We start from the raw sequence: 27729 nt of genomic DNA on the forward strand, positions 1-27729 counted from the left end.
CCATGGGGTGGTCACGTGGTTGGAGGAGCCAAGTCCTGGGCCCCAACACGAGTCATGAACTCTGAGGAGCTTCTCACAACTCGAGGGTGGGGGCTGTGTCAGGAGCAGTCTGCCTTGCTTGGGGGCAGCTTCCGCACTGCGAGGGCCCGGAGGAGCAGCCAGTAGGGAACAGAGGCTGCCAGCCCACCGAGGGGGCTCAGCACTGGAGGAAGTTGACACCGGCACCTGCCACACAGCCCTCAGTGCCTTCTAATTGGACTGTGGCTGCCACGGCCCAGAAGAGGAGCTGTGAGCTGGTGGCATGAGAAGGTTCCCAGGGCTCAATGGCAGGGAAGTGGGCCGCATGCAAGTCACAGAAGCACCACTTCCCCAGCCAGGCTCTATCGTCTGGGACCTGCAGATAGAGTCTGCTTCCACAGGCCGGGGGAGGGGAAACTGGCACTCGCATCACTCCAGGCTGGCCCCCTGGAGGGTCTCTTCTGCTGGGGGCAGGGGCCATGAGGCTGGAACGCAGGGCTCAAGGGCGACCCATGGGAAGCCCAGGTCACCCAGGAAAGCCCAGGTATGCTGGGCCTGGAGACAGGTGATGCACTTCAGCCCTTGTGCACAGACCCCACAGCCAGCACTGGGGACTGCCCAGGGGCCAATGGCTGTGACTCCAAGTGTTCATGTAATAGCCAGGCCTGCCACTCTTGGGCAAAATGACTGTTCTGGGCCTTAGGGTGGCACCTGAATAGTACAAATGACGCTGACGACAAGGAAGCCATGATGACACCAACCTCAGTGGCCACTGTGAGGAGCAAAGTACCAGGAAGAAACTGGGGCAGGCTGCCACCTTCCTGGAGGCCCGCCCTACAAGCCAGGACACTCTGCTTTACAGCAAAGATAAATTTACAGGAAAAGAGAATGAAACTGGAGTTTATTCTTTTCACTTTATGGAAACTAACACCCAAAGCATGAGCTACTAATATGTATTAATTCAATCATTTTCCACCTTAAACCGTGTGACCAGCTCAATGCTAGTACACCAGGCACATCTTGGTTCCCAAGAGGGATGCTGTTACAACAGGTGCACTGAGGTTCAAGACTCCTCCATCTAAGAACCAAAGTCATTTAACAGTGCTGTGAGGCTCCTCTGATGGCAGGCTAATCCAGTTACCCAAACAGTAATCCATGCAGGGGGCTGCTGAGCTGCCTTTGATCAGACTCACAAAATCCCCCACCAGGGAGTTCTGCCAGGAAGACGCCATGCCACCGCGGCTCCTGCATTCTCACTACCTGCTTGCTCTCAGTCATTCGCTGAGGCTCCTGGACTCCGGGCACTGTGCTGGATGGGGAAGGTCCGGGGCTTCTGACAGGGTGCCCAGCCCAGCAGGAGGATGGGCAAGACGCTGCAGCACAAAAGTCTGTCAGATGCTGTGGCCCCACAGACAGATGTGGCCACTATTCACACTTCCCTTCCCTGCCTGTGAGTGACTTTCCTCACATGTACAGGCCCCACTCTGTGGCCACTACATTTGCAGGATGTGCCCTGGCACCCAGGATGTATAATTAGCACCCAAGGGTCACTCTCTTGGTGGGCTGTGGTCAGCTGGGCTTGAGCTCACCTTCCGGCCGACCGTGAACCTCCCCAGCCCTTCGCCAGGCCTTCTACACACTTGGCCTTCAAAAGTGGGCACGTGAGCTGCTATCCCTGCAGCTCCTTGAGAAGGATGCACCCACATGTGACAGGGTGTCACTATGTGAGTCCTCTGGACTGTGAGCTCTGGGGGTAGGGCGGAGTCCCTGCCTGGTCCAAGCCCTGGGAAGGCTCAGTGGGAAGCTGCTCAGGTCTGGGTTCAATTCCCAACAGGCAGGACTTTCCTAACTGCATGAACCATGTGGTCACGGCTTCACTAGGTGATAAGAAGAGTGGAAGGGGTTGCCCTGAGTTCACTGCTGTGCTGCGGGCCAATCTCTGAGTCCTAGCAACCAAACCACAAGTAGAGGGAGGGAGGCTGGGGCTAAGTATAGCCCTCCTGTGAAAAACGCAGTTAGTTATGAATTAATTTCATAAAGCACTGTTCCTATTTCTCTGTGACCAGGCTGGGTCATTTCTCTGCAAGGTGGAGTGACAACGATGGCATGGGGCAGTGACACATGGTTCTGCCTGCCAAGGGCTGGGTACAGGGCCTACTTTCTGACTGACCTTGTTCAAGTGGGGAAATGAAACAAGAATGGCTTTGTAAATGGTGAACAGCAGGCAAACATGAGATGTTGCTACTTAGAATTGCTTTTCTGACATGACACCCACTTTGGTTGGAACATCACATATTTGGTGTTCCCACTGGGCTACTGTTGGGGACACAGGTGACTTGAGATCTGGGGGCACAGGGATGCCTGGGTGGCTCAGTCGGTTAAGTGTCCGACTTGGGCTCAGGTCATGATCTCCTGATCTGTGGGTTTGAGCCACACGTCAGGCTCTGGGCTGACAGCTCAGAGCTTGCAGCCTGCTACGGATCCTGTGTCTCCCTCTCTTTCTGCTCCTCCCCCACTCACATTCTGTCTCTATCTCTCTCAAAAATAAACATTAAAAAAATAAAAAAAAAAAGATCTGGGGGCACAAAGCCTGGTGAGGGGGAGATGTAGAATAACGGGAAACTCTGCACAGTGGGCTCAGTGAGGCACAGCAGTGCCCCTAGGTTCCAGGGGGTTCAAGCCAGAGGAATGGCTTTCCTGACAGGAAGCTTGGAAAGTCTTCTGGCCATGGTAACATCCATGTGGGGTTCTGAAGGATGAAAAGGGATCTACCAGGCATCTAAAGGGTGGAGAAATTTCTAGAAGGTACAGCATAGGCAAAGGCACAAAGAGGTGGAACACTGTGATACTGTTCAACCTTCCTGATCCAGAAACTTCCTCTGCGTGTCCTGTTCCCTCAAACACTTACAGAAAGGGCCATGCTTGACTTGAGGTGAGTCTCACTGCGCCTGGGAGCAACGGCACAGGAATGGGCTGTGTCACTAACCACAGTTCTTGGGGTCTTAGGAATTGTCCAGGGAGTGCTCTCTCTACCCTGTTAAGAGCTATGCTTGTGATATCAGTACCCTTTCCCAAATTTGAAAGAGATTTAATTGTCCCTCTGACTTTTCTCCTGAAGGCTGAACAACTCCAGATTCCTGGCCACTTTGGGGAAAAGTGAAGGCAACACAACTGATCCCTCTCTATGTGGGAAGGGAATTTAGACATTTGGTGTCTGACAACCGTGTACTGCGCTCCCAGAGCTGACTCGGTTCCTGCCAGGTGAGGCAGGAAGCATCAGGAAGGGTCCCCAGTAGAAACACGGGCCTCTATACCAGCCTGGGCTATTAGCACAGCCTGTTGGGGCCAACGCCACACTTTTGTGTGCACCCCCCACAATGGAGGTAGATGGGAGAGGTCCTCACATCAGCTTCATGCTAGCAGGTGGGCAGAGCCCAGCCAGGAGTATGGCTCTTGGTCACTTGGATCGACTTTCCTGGTGCCAGAACTGCAGTCTTCTGTAATCAACCCTAGGGGCTTGCTTCCCATCAAACAATTCATTATGCACTTATATGGCAAACTGTTTTTATGGCTTCCTAAATACAGACAAGTCTCTGATGCCTGATAAAAGATTGCTATTAAAGACGCCAGTTGAGAAGTTCATTATCTGGGAAAAGCCAAAACTGCTTACTCAAGACAAAGCGGCTTCAGTCTCAGGAGGCGGAGAGGCAGAGCCAGGGAAGCCTCACGTGAGGATGGCTTCTAGGATGGACGGGAAATACAAATGTACCATCGTGTCATTAAATGCTTAATATCTGTGCCTGTCACTGGAAGAAGTGCGGTGACCCAGACCCGTAGAGTCTGGGGGCTGTAAGGAGGCCAGCTGGCCGAGAGGGTTAACACAGGAAGATGACAGTATGACCAATGATGGGATTAACCCGCAGGGTGGCCTCACGGCTGTGACCCAGCAGCCTCTCAGCAGGCAAGCACCAAATACCCCTGAGTGCTGTGGACAAAGGTCTGCACTTGCTGAGCTCAGGGAGCCAAGCACTGTGGATGCTGTGCCTGGGAAGAGGGGCGCACGTCCTCAGCCCCAGGCCCCAGGGTACAGATTCCTAAGGCTTCCTCCTGCACCAGGGGTGGCTCCAGTGGCAGGGTGGGTGTGGGTGGTGGATGTGGTCTACTCGCCCCAAATGGACTGCCCATTGTCCCAGTGAATCAGGCTCGGGGCAAGTCTCTGATGCCCCGGGGTCTCTTTTGCCCAGGGGTCTTGGCCTGCAGTGGGCTCCAGCCTCCACCTTCCCACCCTGCCCTGGATGTACAGCCTAGTCCCAACTCCTGACCCTGCTCTGGTATGAACCCCTTGACTTGGAGGCTGGATCCCCCATCTGGCGCTTGCTGGGCACCAGTACTGTCCATTGTCTGTGGCCAGCCTGATGGTCTGCCTGAACCACCTTCTCTGGACATGGGCCGCCTTCTCTGAGGTGGCCTCCATTTCTCCACATCTCCCCTTTCTGGTCCCTTTGCCAACATGCCACCCTGGTCCTGATGTGTTCCTCCTGGGGGCCGTCCCTGGGAGGAGGCTATTGCAGTGAGACCTGTGTCTGCATGGGAGAGGCCTAGAAGAGCATACACATCTCGGGGAAAAACTTACCAGGCAGAAGGGAGAAGGTCCCAGAAGCACAGTTAAGCATTATATTCTCTGTCACTATGAAAAGACCCTCCCAGCTCCCAGTCACAGCAATGTGATTTCTAGAAACCCATGGAAAGCAATGACCCCCAAGGCTGTGCCTCTTAATTTACAGACCGTGGCTACTCATTTGGCTACTATCAGGTTGGTATGACCCATGATGGCAGGTTCATCTTTAAGCTCTTCTGGCTAAAGGAACCCCCAATGCCCATCTTCTACCCGCGTACATGCCCCTGTGGTTACTGGGTCCTGATCCTGTTACATCTGAGTGGTGAATTAGGGGAAAGAGCAGTAGCAGTTGTTGTGGGTCAACGTGGCAGCTGTGTCCCTAATGTGTGGGCAGAGCCACCTGCTCAACTCGGGCCCTGGGCTTCCTCAGCTAGGCCCGAATCACCTGCAAGCCTCGAGATTCCAACCCCCACTCTGGTTTCCATCAGACAATCACAAAGAACACAGGAGGGAGCCAGCTTTGGGAAATGACCTGAAGCCACCAAGAAACGGAGTCCTGGTTTGTCAAGCACCCTGGCCACCCATTCAGGGACTGTGGTGCTGGTGTCGGGGAGCCGCTTCCCTTCTGGGGAGCCCTGGGCCAAGGCAGTGATGCAAGTGGGCACTTACATTGATCATAGCATTTGAGGTGATGCGGAAGAGGGTGGCCCGTTCGTTCACAACCTTCAGCTTCTCACTGCTCTCGTATGGGATTTTGAGGCTGTCCAGCTCACTCAGCGAGCGCTGGAGGGCGGCACCGTGCTTGGCGATGAGGTCATTGCACGTGCTGAGGTCGTCCAACTTCAAGGAGAGGCTCTTGATGGTGCTGTGTAGCTCGCTCTTGTCAGCTGGAGAGGCAGTCTCGTCGTCTTCGTCCCCAGAGTCATCTGTGGAAGGAAAACGAGTCGCCATGGTTATTAACCAACCAGCACAGCACCAAGGGGCCTACATGGCCTGGGCCCAGGAGGAAGGAGCAGATAGAGCCACTCAAAAGAGTGCACTGGATGGTGCCAGCTCCTGCTCCTGGCCAGCCTTCCAGGGTAGGCACAGGCCCTCCTGAGTCAGGGGGAGGGGATGCAAGGGGAGACCAGCTTGATGGACAAGGCCCGGCCTGCACTTTGGGGGAGAAGGCCTGCAGGCACCCGCCTGCATGTGGGGCACCAGTCCCCTAAGCTGCACCTTACAGGCCAGGGTGGACTGTGCTGGGTGGAGAGGTGGGGGCTGTTGTGAGGAGCAGCTCTCGTTGCAGACCAGGGACCCCGGATGAAGGCAGGCTCCTTTCCCTACATCACAGGCTCAGCCTAAACTGACCCACACTTTCCTGCCGGCCTCACTTTGCTCTCTGCCCATGCCCAGCCATGCCCAGCTGCCCCCTGTTCCCTGCGACACTTGAGTGCTTATGCTTGGGGCCTGTGTCTTTACAGCCTGAAACCTCCTCACACCTCCCCTACCTTCTCAGAGGTCTCACCCCTACCCAGCCCCAGCCCAATGCCACCCTATCTTCAAAGCCTGCCTGAAGACCCCCCAGGCCGTACTCCCCTGCCCTGTTTCTGCCCCATGTCATCTTCCCACAGGCCCCACCCAACTCCCCTGCAGTAGCCGGGCCCCTCTCATTTATCAAATGTCTTTTTGTCCAGACGCTGGTTGTAGCATCTCCATGGCCTTGTCAGGCGAGGGACTATACCACCCCCCAGGGACAGACAGGTAGCTGAGGACCAGAGAGGTGAAGTCATGCCCCAGGCCACCCAGCTAGTCTGTCTGCCTTTACAGCTACCTTCTTCATGCCAGGCTGCTGGGGCCTCTGTGAGTGGGCCAGGCTGGTGCCCACTCTCCTCTGTGCCAACCCCTCTCACCTCTCACAAAGCTGCCCAGGTGCCCTTCCTGGGAGTCCGGGGTGCCTTGGAGCCCAGCCCACTGCCAGCCCTGGCTGTGTCCAAAGGGAGGCGGGGCTATGGGGACCCCGAGGGGGTGCACTGCAGTGGGTGGGGTAGGTGGGCAGCTCGCCTGGCCCCCGCTGCTGCTTTAATAGACGGCACAGGACAATAAAGAACCCAGAACCTGTAACTCCCAGGGGTTTCTGAAATGTCTTTCTTCAGAAATAATCAGCACAAAACTTTTTTTTTTTTGTAAAGGAAATCTGTAACCCAAGATACAAAATTAAAAAAAAAAAAGGAGTATACTGTGACAGAATAGAGTTCTTCCCACGGCAGGCAGGGTGCGTGGGGGTGGCCACGGCTGAGTTACTGCTCTTAGCATGCCCTGAGCTGGTGGCAGTGCCAGGACAGCCAGCAGCGTGGGGCCTGGGTGGGTTGGAGGCTGGGGGTGCAGTGTCCACTGCAACCCTGTCCCCACTGGTCATGGGGGCTAGCGGCCAGCATCCAGGCTTGGGGCAGAGAGGGCTCTCCCTCTGCCCACCACAGCCAGCCCAACTACAGCGCAGAAATGACCCAGTGTCAGGAGACCACACGTGCTGGGTCAGTGTCTGGGCCCCTCGCTTGATCAGTGTGAATGCTGAGCCTCATGGTGGTCAGCAGACAGTGAGAAATGAGAAAACGCAGGTTCTGAGACACCGAGCCACCAGTTTAGGGCCCTGCTGTCAAGGGGGCAGAGCTGTTTCTGAATCCAGGTCTGTCTGGCTTAGAGCCTGGTCTCTCAGTTACAATGCAATCTCCTGTCACCTTTCCAGGTTCAACATGTCCAACAACCAGATTGGTCAGCCACCGACCTGTCAGAACAGCTGCAGTTGTACGCTGGGAGGGGTGTGTGGGGACACGCTGGCTGCGGGTCAGCCTGAACGGGACCCTCTGTGCTCTAAGCAAGAACTGATGAGAGGCATGACTAGGCTACCTCTGAGCATCTGTCTATGTGGTGGGCAGAGGTGGGTAACCACACCTCTACTTAACTCGTTGTTATGCAGTACACCTTAGTAAGCAGCTCTTAGGGTCCAAGTTCAGGTCCAGTGGCCGGGGACATGAGGATGTACTTGTTCTGCTCCCAAGCTGTGAGCTGTGTTGTTCAGGCAGGGATGGGAAGATTCTTGGGTCAGCGGTTACTGACCAGCACAGTGTATTCTATGGGGATGGGCAAGGAGAGTCTCTCCCAGAGGGACAGTGAGATCAGGAGAATGAGGGAGGGAGGGCGGGTGTGTGGGCAGGGCAAGAGGGAGGGAGGGAGTGGGTGAGTGACGGAATGAATGATCTTGGGCTTTTCACGAGGCCCATCCACGATTCTCAGTGGCATGCATGGAGGTAGCAGGTCACGCACACCAGTGTAGTGTCTGGAGAGAGGCATGAGCAGCAGGAGTGAGGCACCGAGGAATTGACTGGAGAGGGGGGATGGTAAAGGGCCTCTGGCACAGCTAAGGAGCCTGGGCCTTCATCCCTTGGCAAGAGCAAGAGTGTGGGCATTTAAATAGAGGTCCCTGGGAAAGATGAGATGGGTGGTAAGTGGCAGGATGAGCAGACTGAAGGGCCAGAGTAGCCACAGGAGGCCAGGGGTTGGAAAGAACAGGACCCTTGAGCCCAGCCCAGATGTGCTGATGGCAGCACCCACCCAGCACCCACCGAGCCCCAAGGCCATGACCATCTAGTGATGGCCGCACTCCCAGGCAGTGCCCATCCCCAGCCAGTCCTCTAAGAGGAGCGGGTAGATGTCACTCAGAAGCTGATGTGCGGCCCAGCCTCTCGCTTTCCCACAGGGTCATGGCTGTTCAGACACATTCCTGAGCATAGTGCTGTGAACCCCCACCCAAGCCTGGGTGGAAGCAGAGCTGAACCAGGAAAGCGACTCTGCCTCTAAAATGATGAACCCTGGGGCACCTGGGTGGCTCAGTCGGTTAGGCGTTTGACTTCGGCTCAGGTCATGATCTCACAGTTCATGGGTTTGAGCCCCTACGAGGGGGTTTTGTGCTGATAGCTCAGATTCTGCTTCTGCTTCTGTCTCCCTCTCTCTCTGTCCCTCTCTGTTTGAATTCTGTCCCTTTCTCTCTCAAAAATAAACATTAAAAGAAAATTTTTTTAAATGATGAACCCTGACCATGCTGAGTCCCCAGGTCTCAGTTTGGGGTCAGGGGTCCTTGCAATGAGCAGACTCACACTGGAAAGAGAGATGAAACTCATTATTAGAGATGTAAATAAAACTAATGTGATACTAGTCAAGTTAGAAAAAAGAATGAATGGTGCTGGATTAGCTTAGGCTTTCTGAAGGATAAACTGGCAGATACCCGTCAAGAGTTCTGAAAATGGCTCTTCAGGGGCGCCTGGGTGGCTCAGTCGGTTAAGCAGCTGACTTCGGCTCAGGTCATAATCTCGCGGTCCGTGAGTTCGAGCCCTGCGTCGGGCTCTGTGCTGACAGCTCAGAGCCTGGGGCCTGTTTCAGATTCTGTCTCCCTCTCTCTGACCCTCCCCTGTTTATGCTCTGTCTCTCTCTGTCTCAAAAAAATAAATAAACGTTAAAAAAAAAAAATTTGAAAATGGCTCTTCAGCTTCTCCCTTTCAAGTTTTTTTTTTTTTTTTTTTTTTTTGAGAGACAGAAACAGCAGAGGAGAGACAGAGAGGAGGCAGAGAGAGAGAGAGAGAGAGAGAGAGAGAGAGAGAGACAGGGAAAATCCCAAGCAGCCTCCATGCTGTCAGTGCAGAGTTGGACATGGGGCTTAATTCCATGAACCATGGAAATCATGACCTGAGCTGAGATCAAGGGTTGGACACTTAACCGACTGAGCCACCCAGATGCCCCCCGCTTCTTCCTTTGATGGGGGGACTCTATTGGTGGGGAATTTGGTCCAAAGGAAGGCAAACACTTGTATGCACAAAGTTGTTCAGACCTATGGCTCTCAAGTTTATGGTCTTGGACTCTCACGCTTTTTATGACCCCACGTATCCCCTCTGTTCAGTCCCCATCTCCACAAAACAGCAAACACGAAACCATCCACAAATGTAAAATCCTATAGAAATTTTGCAGTTTTGTATATTAATACAAGAACAGCAGGAACTGAAATCTAGGGCCAAGTCAAAGCCATGCTCCTGGGCACAGAGGGCCCCCTTGCCTGCCTCAAAGCCCACGTGAAGGCCAGGATTTAGTACGCTGAGCAGTTCTTGGGGGTGGGGGCTGCCAGGTTGTCCTGGGGTGGTATAAAAATGAGGTGGTCAGAGTGAACAGGCATGAATGCTGCTTTGTGTGGCTGTCTTCCTTCTCTGAGCCTTGGGATCCTCGGGTGGACAGCAAAGACACCAACACCCACCTCACAGGTCTGGGATGCAACTGAGTGTCAGGTGGGCCACATCAGGTGGGATTATCCCCAGCGACAGCAGCAGCCACACCGAGGGGATTTCTGTGCATCTGGCCTGGGAAACGAGATGCAACGTTCAGAGAAGCACACCCTGGTTTTCATGTGGTGGCTGAACCCAATGCCCCTCCATGACCTTCTAGAAAATGCTGGTCCTTTAAATGGAGGTCTACCTGAGCACTGGGAGGGTGAAATGTTTTATCAGCCAGGACCCGGTGCCGACCTGGGCTCGGCCCCAGCCGAGTTTCAGTGGAGACTGGGAAGGAGCCAGTGGATCCCTAGCAGGTGGTGTCTCTGCATAAAGCCCAGGGGTTAAGCCAGGAGTGGGGGATTGGGGGTGGGAGAGCTGCACTGCTGAAGTGCTGAGGCAGGGAGGGAGGCCAGCGGGCAAGGATGTGGCCCCAGGCTCAGAGCTGTGGTGGCACCTTCTAGGGCTTCTCAGGGCCACTGTGGAGAGCATCAGAAAATGTCCTACTTTTCTGGGCCCCTCCTCAGCTGCTGCTTTGTCTCCATTCAGAACAACTGGTAGAGCTTCTGGGGAGGCAGACTCTGGCCCTCAGATAAAGGACAAGTGTCTAACGGTGAGGGTGGCTCAACAGGACAAGAGGAGGTGATGGAGGAGCATGGCTCCCAGCCCTCACTGTCTCCTCCACTCACTTCTCCTGTTTTCTTCACAGTTGCTGTCAGCTGATACAAGCATGGCAAGAGCATTCTGGCAGCCTCTTAGGCTGTCGGATGACACAGGATGGTTGTGGCATGGCCAGGATAAACCCAAGAAGGCAGACTGGTCCACAAACTCCCTCCAGAGCATGGATGCTTTTCCGTTGTGCCCACTGCCGTCAGGCCCATGCCTTTGCTTTCAGATGGGAAAACTGAGGCCCAGAAGGAGAGAGGTGCTTGGTCAAGGTCAGACGCTGGAGCAGCAGCAATGGCAGCTGTAATTTGCTTTGACTGAGCCCCCAGTCTGTCAGATATGGCCTAGACCTTGGGCAGGCTCTTTCCAAGTGGCTAAGGTGCATTTGTTGAGGGCTCAGAGCCTGGGTTTTTGGGCAGATGATCCAGATACTTCTCCCAGGAGGGGAGTACCTGGGGAGCACTGCTGCTATCAGAGCCTCCTCCCCAGGCGGTGGGAGGCTGGCCTCTGATCACATGTCACGCACAAGCTGCTGATATCAGGAGCCCACAGCGCTGAGCGCGGGCACTCAGGTCTGCTGGGGCAGAGTGCTGGGGCTCACTTTTTCTCTCAGCACAGCCTGAGGGTGGGGGAAGATAGGAGAGGACGGGGACTGCCTCTACTGGGCAGCAGGTGCGAGCAAAAGGGCCAGTGAAAGGACCCCAAAGTGCACATGGCACCTGCCCTTAGCTTGGTGAGGATCCTTCTGCCCATCCTTCCTGTCAAATCTCTATCCCTTCACGGGGCTCATCTTTCCCCTTCTCTCTGGGACATGCACTGTCATGCTGGCCCTGCAGTGCCCCTCACTGGCTGCCTCCGCCAAGCTCCCTGCAGTCAGTTGCTCTGTCTCACTCATTTGGCTTCAGGCTGGCTCTGCGCCTCGCTGGTGCCCTCCGGAAATGCTGCATGAGTTGCACTCAGACCCAGCTTGGGTCTCAGCAGCTCAGGAAGCAAGGTCTGGAAGAGGCAGCTTCCCGCAGCGATGAAGCAGCTGGATGAGATGGCAGCATCCTATCCTTGCACCCTTAGCACCCTCATTTTACAGGTGAGGAAACTGAGGCTCAGAGCAGGATGGATCCTATGTGAGTGGCAGAGTTGGGGTGTCACGTCCCCCCTGCCCTGTCATGATGGCCATTTTCCACCCCTCAGTGCTGGCCACACTGCAGGGATCTCTGTGCATCTGGCCTGGGAGATAAGCAGTAAGGCCAGGAGAGACACCCTGGCTTCTGGGAGACCATGCACTATCCTCTAGTCCCGGAGCGAGTGCCCACCCTCACCCTGCACAGTGATTTCTCTTTATTGCAGGACTAATGCATCTCATCTTGCCCTGCTGTTCCCAGCCGAGGTCATCTCATGCTCCCTCCAAAACTGTCAGGTTTGGCAGGAGGAGGACAGAGCCAGAGTGTCTGCACTGGGGGGGCCTGAGGACCCTGCCACCCTGTGCCCTCATCTCCGCGAGACGGCTGAGGCTCAGGGCAGGTGGTGTCTGGGCCAAGGCCACCAGAGTCAGGGCAGGAGCCCACATCCCCACACTGCTGGCCTCCAAGGACACAGCTCACAGAGGACAATGACCCCAGGGAACCTAACTTGAGGAGCAGTGATAGGGAGTACAGGAGAGCTGAAGGGGGCAAGATGAGGGCCTCTGGCAGGATGCAGGCAGCATGGGACTTCTGCACGGGCAATGCTCATGCCCTACTTTGCAAAGGACCGGCTTCTCCCCTTCTGTGCCTCCCAGCAGGGCTGCCAGGGCCATCTTGCTGAACTCCCACCTCGCTTCCCCAGGCTTTTGCTCTATCTGTGTACGGCTGATCCCAGCACGCTAACACTCAGATCAAACCTTCACAGAAAAGCGACTAAGCAGGAATCCTGGTGAGTTGCATTGCCATCTAGAAATATCTAGAGATGTTTCAGAAGGCTGTGGCTTCTGAAACAAGGACGATGGACATGGAAGATGGAGAAGCCGACTCTGCTCTTCATCTTCCCCAGAGAGGGCGCTGGGCCAAAGAGGACCTGCACCTTCTAGCAAAAACAACTTCTCAGTAACTGCTGAGGAGGAGCTTGGCCTGACATTCCTTGGCCAGTGGCACTCCCAAGCCTCCTTCACTAAAGCAACAGAAGCAAATAGCAGCTCCAGACTATGAAACATGAAAGAACAACTGATCTGGCCTCCAAGGCAGACTCAGGACAAGGCACAGGCAGCTCTTGAGACAGCGAGGCCATGTAAAACAAATGTTCCAGCCTATTCTCAGACACCACCATTTCCAGAAAAGTACGGATTCCTAAAATACCCATCAGCTTTCACCAGCTACACACCAGAATGAACTTTTTGTTAGAAGAGAATAAATCCACAAAACTCAGGTTACCAGTGTTATAAAGGCAGCAGTCACAACTTCTCTGTCCAACATGGCCAGGCCAGCAGAGTGTGGCAGTGGCCTCCCATCCACAGCAAGCTCTCTGAGTGTATGAGTTTCCAACACTTAGTTGCTATACTAGCTTGGCTAGTGTTCCCTGACCCCCACCCCAAAATTCATGTCCTTCCTGGAACTTCAGAATGTAAAGTTACATTCCAGTTACAGAGGTAATTGGTTAAGATGAGGTCATACTGGAATAGGGTGGGTCCTTAATCTATGACTGATGTCCTTATAAGAGGAGGAGAAAAGACACAGAAATATACATGATAACAGAGACAGAGACCTAGGGGACGGATGTATTCACAAGCCAAAGATCTATGCCAACTGTTGTCGGCAACACCAGAAGCTGAGAAAAGCCTGGAACAGGTTCTCAGGCCTTTGGAGAGCACGGCTGTGCCAACACCTTGATTTCAGACTTCTGGCATCCAGAATTGTGCAAGAATAAACTTCTGTGGTTTTACGCCACCAGTTTGTGGTGATTTGTGATGGCGACCCTAGGACATGAAAAAGACAGCTTAAAACAACGCTTATTCATTACCTTATAGTTGTTGAGGTCATAAGTTGTAAAATCAAGGTGTTTTAGGGCCCTGATATCAGCCCTAAAATCAGGGCTGAATTCCTCTGGAGGCTCCAGGGGAGACTCTGTTCCTGTGGCTTTTCTGGCTTGTAGAGGCTGCCCCTGTTCCTCGGCCTGTGGCCCCTGCCTCCATCCTCAAAGCCAAGAGAGTAGCATCTCTGCGACTCTCAGACTCCTGCCTCCCTCCTATAAGGATGCTTGTGATTCTACCGGGCCAGGTGGATAATCCAGGAGAGTCTCCCTATCTCAACATTCCTAAATACATCTGCAAAGCCCCTCTGCCATGCACAGGTTCTGGAAACTAGGCCTTGGACATCTTTAGGGGCCACACCAAGTAGCTGTGGCTGAGCTGCACAGCAGGCCACATTCTCACCTGTCCTGCATCATCATGTTTGATTTGCTGCCCTGGGGTGTGGTTCCTGGATGCTCTCTCATTAAATGTGGAGACCTCTACCTGGGCACAGAGGCCTCACAAATTCCTCTGTACCCCCTCAAAGCCCGGCACATATATCTTCCTGACCCAGGGAGGAGCTGGGTTCTGGGCCAGGCAGTCCTGCTTTGACCCCACGTGCTCTGGGTTAAGTGCGCTCATCCATATGCTTGGGGATATCAATACCTGCTCTGGAAAAGGATTTAAGCAGCCAGTGTGCAACCAGGGCAGAACTGGGAGTTACTGGTCTGTGGCCCACCAAGATCCCTGTCACCCTTATCAGTATAGCTCACTTTTGCACAGAACCAGTCTTGAGTTTACTTCAAATCGTAGAGGCTGGGAGCTACAGGGAGAGAGTCCCTGTATATTGGCTGTGCCCTGGCCCCTGCTCCCCACTCGGGCTCTCCTCAATGCCTTTAATATCCAGCTCTGGCTGAGGAGCCTGCTGGGGACCCGCACCAGGGCTGGGACCCTCATTCACCCTCTTTCACTGGGGGGCCTCCTGGGAAGGAATGGGTTGCTATGGAAATAGTGCAGTGGAGCCAGGTAGGCTATTTTTAGAAGTAGAGCTTTTTTTTTTTCATCTTTGGAGGAAAATGGATCAGGTTTCTGGGTGGGGAAGCCCTGTCAGGGGCAGCAAACACAAGCTTGGAACTAACAAAAGGCTGTGAAGGCTGGTTTGGAGAGGGCAGGGAGACACGGTGGGGATGCGGGAGTCACAGGCCCTGGGGCCACCCCATATTGTACTACCTCTTGCTTGTTTCTCTGGGAAGCCTGGCTTTGCCCTCACCTGCCCATGAACTCCTTGGGATCAAGGCACGAGATGGCCAGGGGACCCCCCCCCTCCCCTCACATGCTATGCTGGAGATATGCTGGAGATGAGGCCCTGGCTGCGAAGGGACCTCAGGACAGGCAAGGCCAAGGCCAGAGGGAGCCAAGCACACACCCCTCCCCCTCTGCACGTGCACCCAGCACTAGACTGGATGAGTTTTATGAGGAGGTGGTGCAGCGATGGGTCCTGACCACATGGAAAGAGGACAGGTCTATGGGGGTGGAGGGACAAGCACAGAGGCCCCAGCAGGGTCCTGGGCAGGGAGGAACATTGAGGAACATTCAGAAGGCTCATCCATCTCTGGGTGCCAAAAAGGCAGGAACTCCCCGGCCCCCACGCTCAGGCCCCAGCTTGGAGCAGCACCTGCCATTGCCCCTCTTTGCTTCTCCTTCCCGGCTCTTCAGCTCACCCTGTGCCTCAGGTGGAGACCTCACAGCCTCGGTGTTTTTCCACTTTGGCCCCATTGCCTGGATTTCTTTCCTCCTCTACTCTGTCTGGCAGATGGCTACTTCCCCGAGGCCTAGGACCCACGTTGTCTCAGTGTCTGTGTGTCCTTGCTCGCCCCAGGCTGGCCCCACTGGCCCTGTCCTGGCCTTCCACAGGGAGAGAGACCCTGCCCCTGCCACATGGCTGGAGCCTGCATTAGTGCAGCATGGGCCCCACTGCACCTGGGGGCTGAGACCCAACTTCCCAGCGGCAGCTGCCGGGCACTTACATCACCAGCAGGACTAACCCTGACCCAGTGGTGCCCCCTTGAGCCAGCAACGCGGTTAATGGGGACAGGCACTGCTCCCTTTCCTCCCTCAGTGGCCACATCTCCCTGGGGCTCCCGGATGCCCCACCAGGAGGACTTTCATCCCCATCCTGAGCCAGAAGGACTCTGCGCAGGGAGCGCATCCTCGTAGTTTGCAGTCTGGCTGTGCAAAGAGACACCCCACTGCAGGGCCTCTGAGGAGACACAAACAAAGCAGGTATCACTTTCAAGTGAGAACCGCGGGGGCACTGCACTCTTGGCAGAAAACAGCCATTTCCAAGCTGCAACGTTAGTGCCCTGAAAATTCAATTACAGCAGGTTTGGTGGCTTTTCTTTAGATTTCGGGAGGTTTGTTAAGCTGCCGGAATTTGATCGCAGAATCTAATCAGCTGGCTGCTGAGAACAGAAACAGGCCTTGAGGCAGGTCTGCGGGATGTCAAGTGACTTCAGTGGGTCTGAGAATGAACAGCCTGGTTGCTCAGTGACTGCCTGCCCTGAGCTTCCATACGTTGTGTCGCTCCCACATCCAACACAGTACTCGGCAAGAATCACACCCAAAGAGGAAAGGATGGCGTGGAAAGCTAAGGATCATGCCCAAGACCCCAAGGCTCCCAAGAGGTGGAGCTGGAATTGGCAGCATGTACAGAGAGCCTGATGGCACCTCCCACTCCATATCCCTGGAGACGGGGGTCCTGCAGCAGCTTGCCTGCACCCAGCCCTGAGATGAGGCCCATGCCTGCCCTGGAGTGGGCAGGCAGGGAGGCGAGACTTACTGGGGCGGGGGGGGGGGGGGGGGGGGGGAAGGGGTGGCGCTGTGCCTCTGGTCCCCTGCCCTGGAGGAGACACACCAGCACTCTGCCCCACTCAAGCAAGGGGGAGAGGGAGGCTAAGAGGTATTTGGGTGCTCCCGAGTGCACAGGGAGCCTCGGACCTCTGACAGAGAAGGGGCTCAGGAGCCCCGGGGTGAGAGTGTTGGGGAGGGGACTTCAGGCTGGGGTAGGGCCCCGAGAGGCCTTTAGGAGGAGGTGGCTGCCTTACAGATGCATATACTATAGAGGGGTGATGCTACAGCGACAGGAAGGAGCCGGAGCACCAGGCCGGAGCACTGAGTATGAGCACTCCTGACATGCAGTGCATGAGGCAGGTCGGAGGCCTCGGTCCTGGACAGTGAAGCACATGGACCAGGTCACATGTGACAGGGAGCCACCGAGGGCTCATGGGCATGGGAGTGGCCGCCAAGGCACTGCCAGTCCTTCCTGACTGGGGAAGGTCTGCTTTCCCCTAAGTAGGTCCTGTGGGGCATTGGTCCTATAGGGAGTTCTGCAAAAAAGGAATCGATGATAGAAAACAAAAAACTTTGGAAAATAGGATGAATGACATCCCTCCCCAAAGGGGGGCAAGTGTGACTCAATGCTTGGAGAAGCTCGGCCTTTAGGGCACTAGAAGGTGGTCAGGATCTGATTGGACGGAAAAATCAGATAATAATAAATAATAAATTGTGAGATCCTAGCAGGCAGATGGAAAACACAAGCCAGAGTACCATCGTTGTCTTGGCCTTTGGTCTGTGACTCATCTCCCCTCCTCTTTCACTGGTGACCAGCACAGGGTGTGTTGTGGGCATCGGGGTCCCAGTGAGACATCTGGGCTCTCTGGCAACTTCCTCTGGAGTGGGGTACAGGGGTGGAACCCTAACTAGGGACAGCTATCAACAAGGCCAAGGGATGGGGGCTGAGGGATGGGTACCCTAGGCTGACATAGAAACTGGGCTTTCCTTCCATTCTGCTGGAGCTGCAAAGAGGCAGAACCCTCATCCCACAAACACATCTGTGGCAGCCAAATCTCTGATCTTCCCGGGAAAAAACACTCACTGGGACCCCTTGGCAGGCTACAGACTCCAGCAAGCAGAAGGCTGGCAAAAATCCCCAAGGGCAAAGAAACCCATCTCCTTTCCTCTCACTTGGAGGGGGCTGGGGCACAGGGTCAAAGCCAGGAGTCACAGTGAAGGGTGAAAAATAAGTACACACGACTGACAGGATGCCCACAGAACCTGATGCCTCCCCTACTCAGCAGAAGGCTGTGATCAGGAGCCACACACACAGTATTCTGAGGATACTGAACAGCTCTGGAAGCAGGGCCCACCTCCTCCAGGGAAATGAATACTGGCACAGAGATGGAACATAAAAATAGAGGCGCATGCTCCAATTATGGCAGCTGCTGTGATGCTGAGGCCAACCTGCCACCCACGGCCTCCTCCGTCCGGCAGAATGCCTAGCCTACCTTGAGCTTCCACTTCTAGGGGGTGTCCTTGAAGGAATAGGGGTGCTGTTCAGGCTCTAGCACTGCAGGGAGCTGACCCCCCTCCCAGGGCTTCTGGTTCACTTGCCTGCCTTGTCTTGCTTGGTTTGAGTCTCGCCCCAGGGTCCCAAGGTGCAGAAGTGGGTTGCTCCCCGGCCAGCTGGAGGCAGTTGCATGGGGGCTGGGCCCCATGCTACTGCAGCCCCCTCCCCCAGTGTAAGCTTACTGGGGCAAGAAGCTGCAGCTTTCACCTGAACCCTTGGTTAATGGGCATGGGACCAGGGAGAATGATCCTTTAATGGACCACAAGGAACCCCATCTGGGGGTTTTGCTCAGCGCAGACATCTGTCTCAAGGCCAAAGCAAGGGGAACTAAACTCTAAAGCAAGGTCTGGCAACCTACACGTGAGAGAGAACCCACTGATCTGTCCCAGACGGCGCCAGTGCTGTTGAGCAGGTCACTGGAAACTACTAGTTTACATTTTCCTGGCCTGTAGACAGCCACGGCTGCTTATCCTTGGAAACCATCTAATGCCCATGTAACCACACTAAAGAACTTTCCACATGCAGCTGCCTCTAGGCGTCAATGACAAGGAGTGAGCTGAGGCAGGGGGCCCCAGGGTGGGGAGAAGGGTCCCATCACTAGGAGCCATGTCTTCCTGGTTGATCCTCACACCCCCAAGCCAGGCACGGAGGAAATGCTAACTAGGAACCCGCTGAATGAATGGATGACACCAGAGACAACGGGTAGAAAAGTGTTTTGCGAGCTGCAGCAGCATGCAGGCATGAGTGGTGGGGAGGATTATGGTGCTCTGGGATTAGGAGAAAGGTCCAGGTTCAGGGTCTTCCTTTATGCTGCCCCTGGCTCTTGAGTTACGGCAGGAATCCAAAGTGAAGTGAATCACAACCCAGGTGCCCTCTGACTCACCCTCTTGGCCAGGCCTCACTACACAGTCCTTGCAAAGATCCTCTTTCCCACCCTGCAGACCTTCTCCGGGCACCCTTCCCCCTCTTCTGGCTGCAGGGGGGCAGGTGGGGCCCCTGGCCCTGGCGGAACTCTGCAGGGAGGGCGAGGAAGAGACCCAGGGTCCCTGTCAAGGTGGAGTCTCATACCATGTTCCACTTTTTGGCAGAGAGGCAAGTCCGTGTCTTAAACGAACAAGGGGATACAGTAGCCCCTCTCATTTAATTGCCTGAGTAAGAGATGTTCTCCCCTTTCATGAGTCTAGCAGACCTGGAATTTATTACCACTGTGACCTTGTACAGCTATTTAATATCTTAACCTTCAGTTCGTCATCTGTAAAATGGGTTAATGCCTATAAAGTGGTCAACACAGCGCCACAAATAGCGGCCCTAATTACCTGGCCATAAAAATGATTCACATTTATGGTAGAAAAACTGAAAAGCTCTGTAGAGAAAAGCATAAAGTAGCAAAGAAACAATCCCCGGCAATTCTTAAGATAACCTCATCTGTCTGTTTGATGCCCGTTGTAACTCCTCCCTGCCTCACTCAAACGTGCTGTGCAGAACAGGGGCTGCCTCCCTCGTTTCAATTCCATGCCTGCCAAGTGACCAAGAACACCCAAATAAGAGACCTTTCTGGGGCCAGGAGAGCAGGTGGGAACTCTCATCACTTGAAAGGCATGTGTCCCGGGGGCCTGGAACCAGGTTAACATCGTTACCAGCTCCCCACCAGTCTGCGTCCCTGGAGGCAGACCCTGAGCCCCGGCCAGCCAGGCATGCAGAGACTGAGCGAACAGACGTGCCTGCAGAGCTGAGGACCGGGCTGGCAGAGGTGCCACCTAGGGAAGGCCTGTCTCTGATGGCAACACCAGAAAAGTACCCTTGGCAGGATATGTTTAAAGTAAACGGGCTCAGAGTGAGGCTGAGAGAAAGGGGTGGGGGTGGGGATTACTTTTGTGGAGGCTATTTTGGCTCCTCCAAAGCTCCTTTTATTCCTCTCCTAGTTCTGGGTCACTGTCCGTGCAACTGGGAGCCTGGCATGTGCTCTGTATTTGCCAGCATCTGAACATTCTTCCAGAAGGACACCAAGGACAGTGGACAGCCCTCCCTTGTGGGGGCTTTGGGGAAGCCAAAGGTGCCCTTGGGCTGCTAAGCGGGTGTGAGCCCTGACCCAGAACTGATGGGGAGAGGCCGATGTGAGGGTCAGTGAGGCCAAGAAAAGACCTAGAAGACTTTAAGGCCTTTCCAATTGCCAATGTAGTCCTTTGTTTTCTGTTTTCTATGTTCCTATATCATTAGGGAGGGTGCTGGGTGGGCACGTCCTTAGTTTAAGAGTTGGTTTGGACACCAAAAGACTGTGTGACTTTGAGCCAGTCCCTTTCCTTCCCTGGGCCTCAGTGTTTGCTCCTGTAAGAGGAAGGCCCTCTACTGGGCAGACCCCCTCACCTCTGCAGAGATGCCCTGTCAGCTGTGGTTAGATTCACACAGGCGTGCCCTCAACCCTGGGTCAGGGCCAGGGACCCCTCAGCCAGTTGCACTCTGAGGACGATATGACCATGTACACAACGGCTTCCTCTGGACTTGACGATTCAGCAGAATTGCTCATTTATGAAGAAGCCTTGTGAGCCAGGCCAGAGGCCAGGATCCATGGGCACCCCCACCACTGTGAGATGGAACAGAAAGCTGACTGAGGATAACTGCATCCAGCCAGGCAGGCTGAGCCCAGATCTACCAGCTGGGGATTCTGATCTGGGGCTCAAATCCAGAGTGGGGAGAAGGCGGAAGAGCTGAGGAAAGGTCTGCAGCAAGAAAGACTCGAGGGAATCATTCATCAGCACCCTCTCCCCTCTGCTCTGTGCCTTCCTCCATCAGTCAGTGTGGAAGCAGCTCCCAGGGAGGCTGTGTCCCTGCCCAGGTCCACCATTGCCTCCCTGCCCTGTCCTGTACCCGCATCTGCTGTACTGAGAGTGGGTGGTCACCGCCCACAGTTGAGGGACCCTACCAGCAGGACCAGCACAAACACCACTGCGGGAAGGTGGCTTCCAAGACTTGGCTTGGGGGGAAGCTATCCAAGTTGCTGCTAAAGAGGAAAATCAATCGGAAAATAATGAGGTCTCAGAAAAGTCCACATTCAGGAAGAAAGCTGCTTAACAGGAGCTTGGCCAGAGACAAACCACGTGGGATTTAGCCGGCCTTTTCCTCGAGAGGCTGAGAGTGAAGGCCATGAACCCAGGCTCCCCACAGCCCTGACCACCTGCTTGCCCAGCCTCCTTCAGAGGAGAACTGATTTCTACTGGGCCAGCGAGCTTCATTCTCAGGTTCTTGGCAGTTACATTTCTTGCTGTAAAGTAATAAATTGGTTTTTTATTTACTAAAAGAAACGGAAATTAGAAATTCCTACATGTGTGATCGTATTGGTCAAGAAACTAAAGGTGACTATTCCTAAAAACTAAAGGGAGCTATTTCTAACTGCCAAGTCCTGGTGACTAGGAGCTGGTTCCTAGGCAGGAAATACCACCTCAGGAAACCTTGACGGGGGCGGGGGGGGGGGGGGGTGTTACACAGTGGAAGTGAGAGCTACTGTGGGGCCAGGGGAGGGAAAAATCTGCTGAAGGAGGTAGGAGTGATAGCCTGCTGAGGTAGAGGTGGGGGTGGTGCGAATGGGAGAGGAAAAACCTCATCTCAGAGCACAGCCTGAGAGGAGGGCCACTTGCCCACACCCCAGTTCTGGGGCCCCCACTACTCAGCAGCTGCTCTGAGTCAGCAGGGGGGCTCCTCACAGCCTAAGCAACATCAGGTCCCCAGAGCTTGGCTGGGACCTTCCCCTCAACTGTGGAGCCACTTTGTGCCTAGGTTCTTCTCACATAGGCTGTGGGGCTGAGAGAGAAACACGGACACGCCCAGAGATGCACACACCACGCAGTCTGCGAGGTGTCAGAATATGATCCGGCAAAATCCAAAACCCCACAGCCAGGTGCACTTGAATTACAACCATTCTGCAGAGAGCCAACATCTTTGGGCCAAGTTTCCACACAAGACCCATTTCAGATAGGTTCCATGCTGGCCTAGTGGTGTTCCCCTTACACAGGTCATTCTGTGGCTAAGAATTTTCTGGTGTCCTTGCCCTAGGGCTACCCATGCTAGAAGGGGGAAAGAATGATGGAGCGTGTAGTGGGGGGCCAAGAGGCCTTTGGAGGGCTGTGCTGAGGAATATCCAAGGCCATTTAGGACCAGAGGGCCTCGGGGCCTTAGAATGGCCAAGTCCTAAAAAGAGCCCCTTTTCTGGAGCAGGTGAGCCTGAAGCAGAGGTCCCGGCAACAACGGCAGGGGCCACTGCTTGCTGACAACACAAGTTACTTTATAGTTCCTTAAGCACTCTGCTAGACAGTTTCCCCTGGGCTCACCACACTGCCGTGCTGTGGGCTCCACTTCCGGCCCCCTTAAATGTCAGGAGTGCTGAGAGGTACCATGAGGTAAGGTTCCTGTCCACAGTCATCTGTGAGCAGTTGTGACTCTGAGCCTTAGCTACTGGGGTCCGAAGAAGGGATGTGCCAGGGCAGTGGGCACATAAGCCAGAAGACAAAGAAGAAACAACTTCTTCACAGTTTGAAAGAAGAAAAGACCCTAGAATTATATAGCTCACAAAAATGTCTTTCAAACTTAAAGGCGAAAGAAAGTTAAATAAAATCTGAGAGAATTTGTGGCTAGTTGACCTGCACTGTAAGAAATGTTAAAGCAAGTTCTTCAAGCTGAGAGAAAATGATACCAAATGGAAACTCAGATCCAGACAAAGGAATGAGGGGTGCTAAAAAGGATAAGTATGTGAGTAAATATAAAAGATTCTGGTTTTATCACTTTTAAGTTTCACTTAGAGATAACTGATTGTACAGAGCAAGAAAAAAGTATATTGTGGGATTTACATCATCTTCAAAAGTAAAACAGGATACAGCAGAGAGGACTGGGGCAATGGAAAAGCATTGTTTTAAGGTTCTTATAGCTGAAACAGTGTATGACCTGAAAGAAGGCTGTGCTACATTAAAGATGTGTGATGTAAACCCTAGAGCAACCTACCAAGGAGAGAGATGTATAGTTATGGGTTAATAAAGGGGGAAAAAATGGAATGCTAAAAATCATACCACAGATGGTAGGCAAAGAGGAAAAAAAAGTGCTTGAAAATAGACGAGACCAAAACATATAGTAAAATGGTAGATTTAAACCCAACCATATCAGTAATTACACTAAATTAAAATGGTCTCAACACTCTAATTAAAAGGTAGAAACTTTATTGGACTGTATAAAAAAACAAAACTCATGATATGCTATCTATAATAAAATCCCTTTAAATTTAAAAGCATAGATAAAATAATCAACCATACGCTTTCTACAAGAAACACACTTTAAATATAAAGATACCAATGGTTTAAAAGAAAAGACTGGAAAAAGAAACACCAGGAAAACAGCAATTATTATAAGACCAACATCCAAAAGGAGGCTTGAGGACAGAGATAAAGAGGAAAATTTCATAATGACAACAGATATCAATTCCTCAAGATGATACAAATTCCTGAATCTGCATGCATCTTAGGGCAGAGTTTGAAAGTACGTGAAACAAAACCAGAAATGAATGGAGAAAGGGACAAACCTACAACTACAGTTAGAGATTTCAGTACTACTTTGGTAGGAATTAATAGAAGTACAGAAAGTGAATGAGGATTTAGAGGACATGAATCTTCAAGTATCCTTTATTGGTCAACTTGACCTAATGGATATTTTTAGAACACTATACCCTACAATGGCAGGATACACATTCTTTTCAACAATTCACGAAACATTTCCCAAGTCAGTGCATATGCTGGGCCACAAATCAAATCTTAAATTTAAATTATAGGATGCATGTTCTCTGGTTGCTACAGAATTAGAAAGCAGTAACAAAAAAGTATCTGGAAAATACCCAAATACGTGGAAATTAAATCACACATGTCTAAATAACCAATGGGTCAAACAAATAACCACACAGGAAATTAGAAAATATTCTGAAATGACTGATGAAGAAAATGCAACACATTGAATCTGCAGGATGCAGTAAAAGCAGTGCTTGGAGGGAAATGCACAGTTTTAAATGCTTATTGTAGAAAAGAAGAAAGGTTTAAAAGATCTATTTATGATAATCTAAGATGATAATAGATCTGTAAGATCTATTTATGATGATCTATTTATGGATGATCTAAGCTTCTACCCTGAGAAACTAGAAAACGAAAAGCAAAATACACTCAAAATTAAGTAGAAGAAATAAAATGGATAACAGCAAAAATCAATGAAATAGAAAACAGAATAACAATGGAAAAATTAAATTAAAAACTTTGAAAAGATTTTCTTTGACATGATCAAGAAATTGATACTCCTCTAGCTAGAACAATCAAAAAAGAAGGAACATGCAAATTACCAATAACAGAAATGAAAGAAGAAACATCACTATAGCTCCTATTGACGTTAAAGGGGTATTAAAAGAATATGATGTAAAATGTTATGCCAATAAGTTTGACACCTTTGATGAAATGGAATATTTCTTGAAAGAACAAATTACCAGAAATGACATGAGAAAAAAAAAAGCCCTTTAGGAAGAAACTGAATTCAAAAATGAAAACCTTTCCCTTAAAGAAAACTCAGGTACAAATGGCCACACTGGTGAATTCTACCAAATATTTAAGGAAGAAATAGTACAATTAGTATACAAACTTTGTCAAAAAATAGAAGAGGGAGAAATAATTCTCATTGATTCTCTCAATGATCTTACGAGGCACTATTACCTCATCTTATGAGGTACCAGTAATATACATACCAAAAGTAGACAAAGACATTATAAGAAAAGAAAACTATAGCCCAAGATCCCTTATGAATATAGAAGCAAAATTCCTTGACAAAATATTAGCTGATAAAATTTGGCTAAAAAGGATAAAACATCATGAACAAGTGGGGTTTATCTTAGGAATGCAAAGTTTAACATTTGAAATTAATACAATTCGTATTAACAGTATAAAGAAAGTATAAAGAATCAACAGAATCAACTCAATAAATATTTTAAAAGTATCTGACAAGGGGCACCTGGGTGGCTCAGTCCGACTTTGGCTCAGGTCATGATCTCACGGTTTGTGAGTTCGAGCCCTGTGTCGGGCTCTGTGCTGACAGCTCGGAGCCTGGAGCCTGCTTTGGATTCTGTGTCTTCTTCTCTCTCTGCCCCTCCCCCACTTGTGCTCTGTCTCTCTCTATCAAAAATAAATAAATGTAATAAAAAAAATTTTTTTAAAGTACCTGACAAAACTCAATGCCCATTTAAGACAAAAACTCAGAAAAAAAAGGGAGACCTTCTCACCATTACATAAGACATCTATAAAAATCCTACAGTTGTCTTCATACTTAATGATGAAAAGTTGAACTTTTTCCCCTAAGAACAGGAACAAGGCAAATCTGCTCTCACTACTTCTATTCAATATTACACTGGAGGCCCCAGCCAGTGCAATAAGGAAATTAAAAAAAAAAAATTAAATGCATATAAGTTAGAAAGGAAGAGGTAAAAAGTCTTTTAGGTACAGACAACATGATTACATATACAGGAAATCCTGAGGAACCTAAGAAAAGCCACTAGAACTAACAGGTGAATTTAGCACAGGATAGCAGAATAAAAGGTTACATACAACAATTGTATTTCTATAACACTAGCAACAAACAGCTGGAAAATAAAAATTTTAAAATACTATTTATAGGGGTGCCTGCATCGTTCAGTTGGTTGAGAGTCTGACTCTTGATTTTGGCTCAGCTCATGATCTCAGGGTCATGGGATCAAGCCCCACAACGGGTTCCACGCTGGACTTGTTCTCTCTCCCTCTCCCCTCTCCCCCAGTCTCGTGCGCTTGCTCTCTCTCTAAAATAAAGTTAAAAAAAAAACTATAAGAGCATCAAAACCAGGTAAATTTAACAAAATATCTGCAAGAAAACACATAGCTTAGAGAAATTAAAGAAAAATAAACAAATATCATATTCATGAATTAGAAACTTCAATCAGTTCTCCACAAATTGATCTATAGATTGAATACAATCCCAATCAACATCCCAGCAGACTTTTTTGTAGGAACTGACATGCCAATTCTAAAATTTATAGAGAAACACAAGAAAGAACAAGAAATAGCCAAAACCATTTGGGAAAAGAGCAAACCTAGAGGACTGACACTACACGATATCATGAATTACTCTACAGCTATAGTCAAGACAGTATAGTATTGGCATCAGTATAGATTTATAATGGAACACAACAGAGTTCAGAAACAGACTTATAAATGTGTGATCAACTGATTTTCAAGTAAAGTGTCAAGGTCAGTCAATGAGAGAAATGCTTTATTAGAAAAAAATGGTGCTTGGGGCGCCTGGGTGGCTCAGTCGGTTAAGCGTCCGACTTCAGCTCAGGTCACGATCTCACGGTCCGTGAGTTCGAGCCCCGCGTCGGGCTCTGGGCTGATGGCTCAGAGCCTGGAGCCTGCTTCCGATTCTGTGTCTCCCTCTCTCTCTGCCTCTCCCCCGTTCATGCTCTGTCTCTCTCTGTCTCAAAAATAAATAAACGTTAAAAAAATTAAAAAAAAAATGGTGCTTGAATAACTGGACATTCACATGGAGAAAAAAACCAAAACTACTTCACACCATACACAAAATTAACTGAAAGTGGATCTTACACCTAAATGTAAAAGCTAAAACTACAAAACGTGTAGAAGGAAACAAGACTATCTTGAGGAGTCAAAAAATTCTTAGAACACGAAAAGCATTAATCATAAAAGAACTGACAGATCTAGTCAAAATTAAAACCCTGTGCTCCCAGAAAGATATCATTAAAAATGAAAAGGTAAACCCAGAGATTAGAAGAACTTTTTCTAAGTACATATTCCTAAAAAAGAACTTGTATTCAGAATATATAAAGAACTCTTGAAACTTAATAATAAAGCAAACAGCCCCCCTCCCCCACCACCAACAGATTGTTAAAATATTCAAAAAGGCACTTTATGAAAAAATATATACAAATGACTAATAAGTATGTGAAAAGATGCTCAACATCATTAGTAATTCATGAAAAATAAATTAAACCTATAATGAGGGTGCCTGGGTGGCTCAGTCAGTTGAGCATCCGACTCTTGGTTTTGGCTCAGGTCATGATCCCAGAGTGTGGGATAGAACCCTGCGTTGGGCTCCACAGTGAGCATGGAGCCTGCTTAAGATTCTCTCTCTCTCTCTCTCTCTCTCTCTCTCCCCCTCTGCCCCCTTCCCCCACTCATACCATCCCTCTTAAAAAAAAACTACAATGAGAAACCACTAAAACCACTAAATTCTCACTAGAGTAGGTGAATTTTAAAAAGACTAACAATAGCAAGTATTGGCATGATGTAGGGTAACTCACATACATTGCTGGTTGATGTAATGTGGTACAAGCATTTGGGAAAATAGACAGTTACTTACAAAGATAAACATACAATATGATCCATAATTCTTCTTGTAGGTATACCCAAGAGAAATAAAAATTTATATCCACAAAATACATGCATTTTAAATGCTCATAGCAGCTTTCTGGCTCATAGCAGCCCCAAAGTGAAAACCACCCAAATGTCCATTAACAGGTGAATACGGGTAATTGTAGTATATTCACACTATGAAAAACCACTCAGCAATAAAAAGGAACAAATTATGTATTCACACAAGAATGAACCCTGAAAACATCATGCTGAATGAAAGAAACCACACATACTATTATTCGATTCCGTTATATAAAACTCTAGAACAAATAAAAAGAGATCAGTGT

At 50.9% G+C, this 27729-nt stretch overlaps 1 protein-coding gene across 5 annotated transcripts in view; it reads right to left on the reverse strand.

The window, feature by feature from the left end:
- Window positions 1–27729, reverse strand: part of OSBP2 (oxysterol binding protein 2) — a 191678-nt gene that overhangs the window by 27222 nt on the left and 136727 nt on the right. For all 5 annotated transcript variants that reach the window (XM_042910202.1, XM_042910201.1, XM_042910204.1 and 2 more), the window contains exon 3: window positions 5306–5562. In XM_042910202.1, coding sequence (XP_042766136.1) covers window positions 5306–5562 — 257 coding nt within the window. The remainder of the gene's footprint in view (window positions 1–5305; window positions 5563–27729) is intronic.

The sequence above is a fragment of the Panthera leo genome, chromosome D3 (genome assembly GCF_018350215.1).
Source record: "Panthera leo isolate Ple1 chromosome D3, P.leo_Ple1_pat1.1, whole genome shotgun sequence".
Taxonomy (NCBI): Eukaryota; Metazoa; Chordata; class Mammalia; order Carnivora; family Felidae; genus Panthera; species Panthera leo.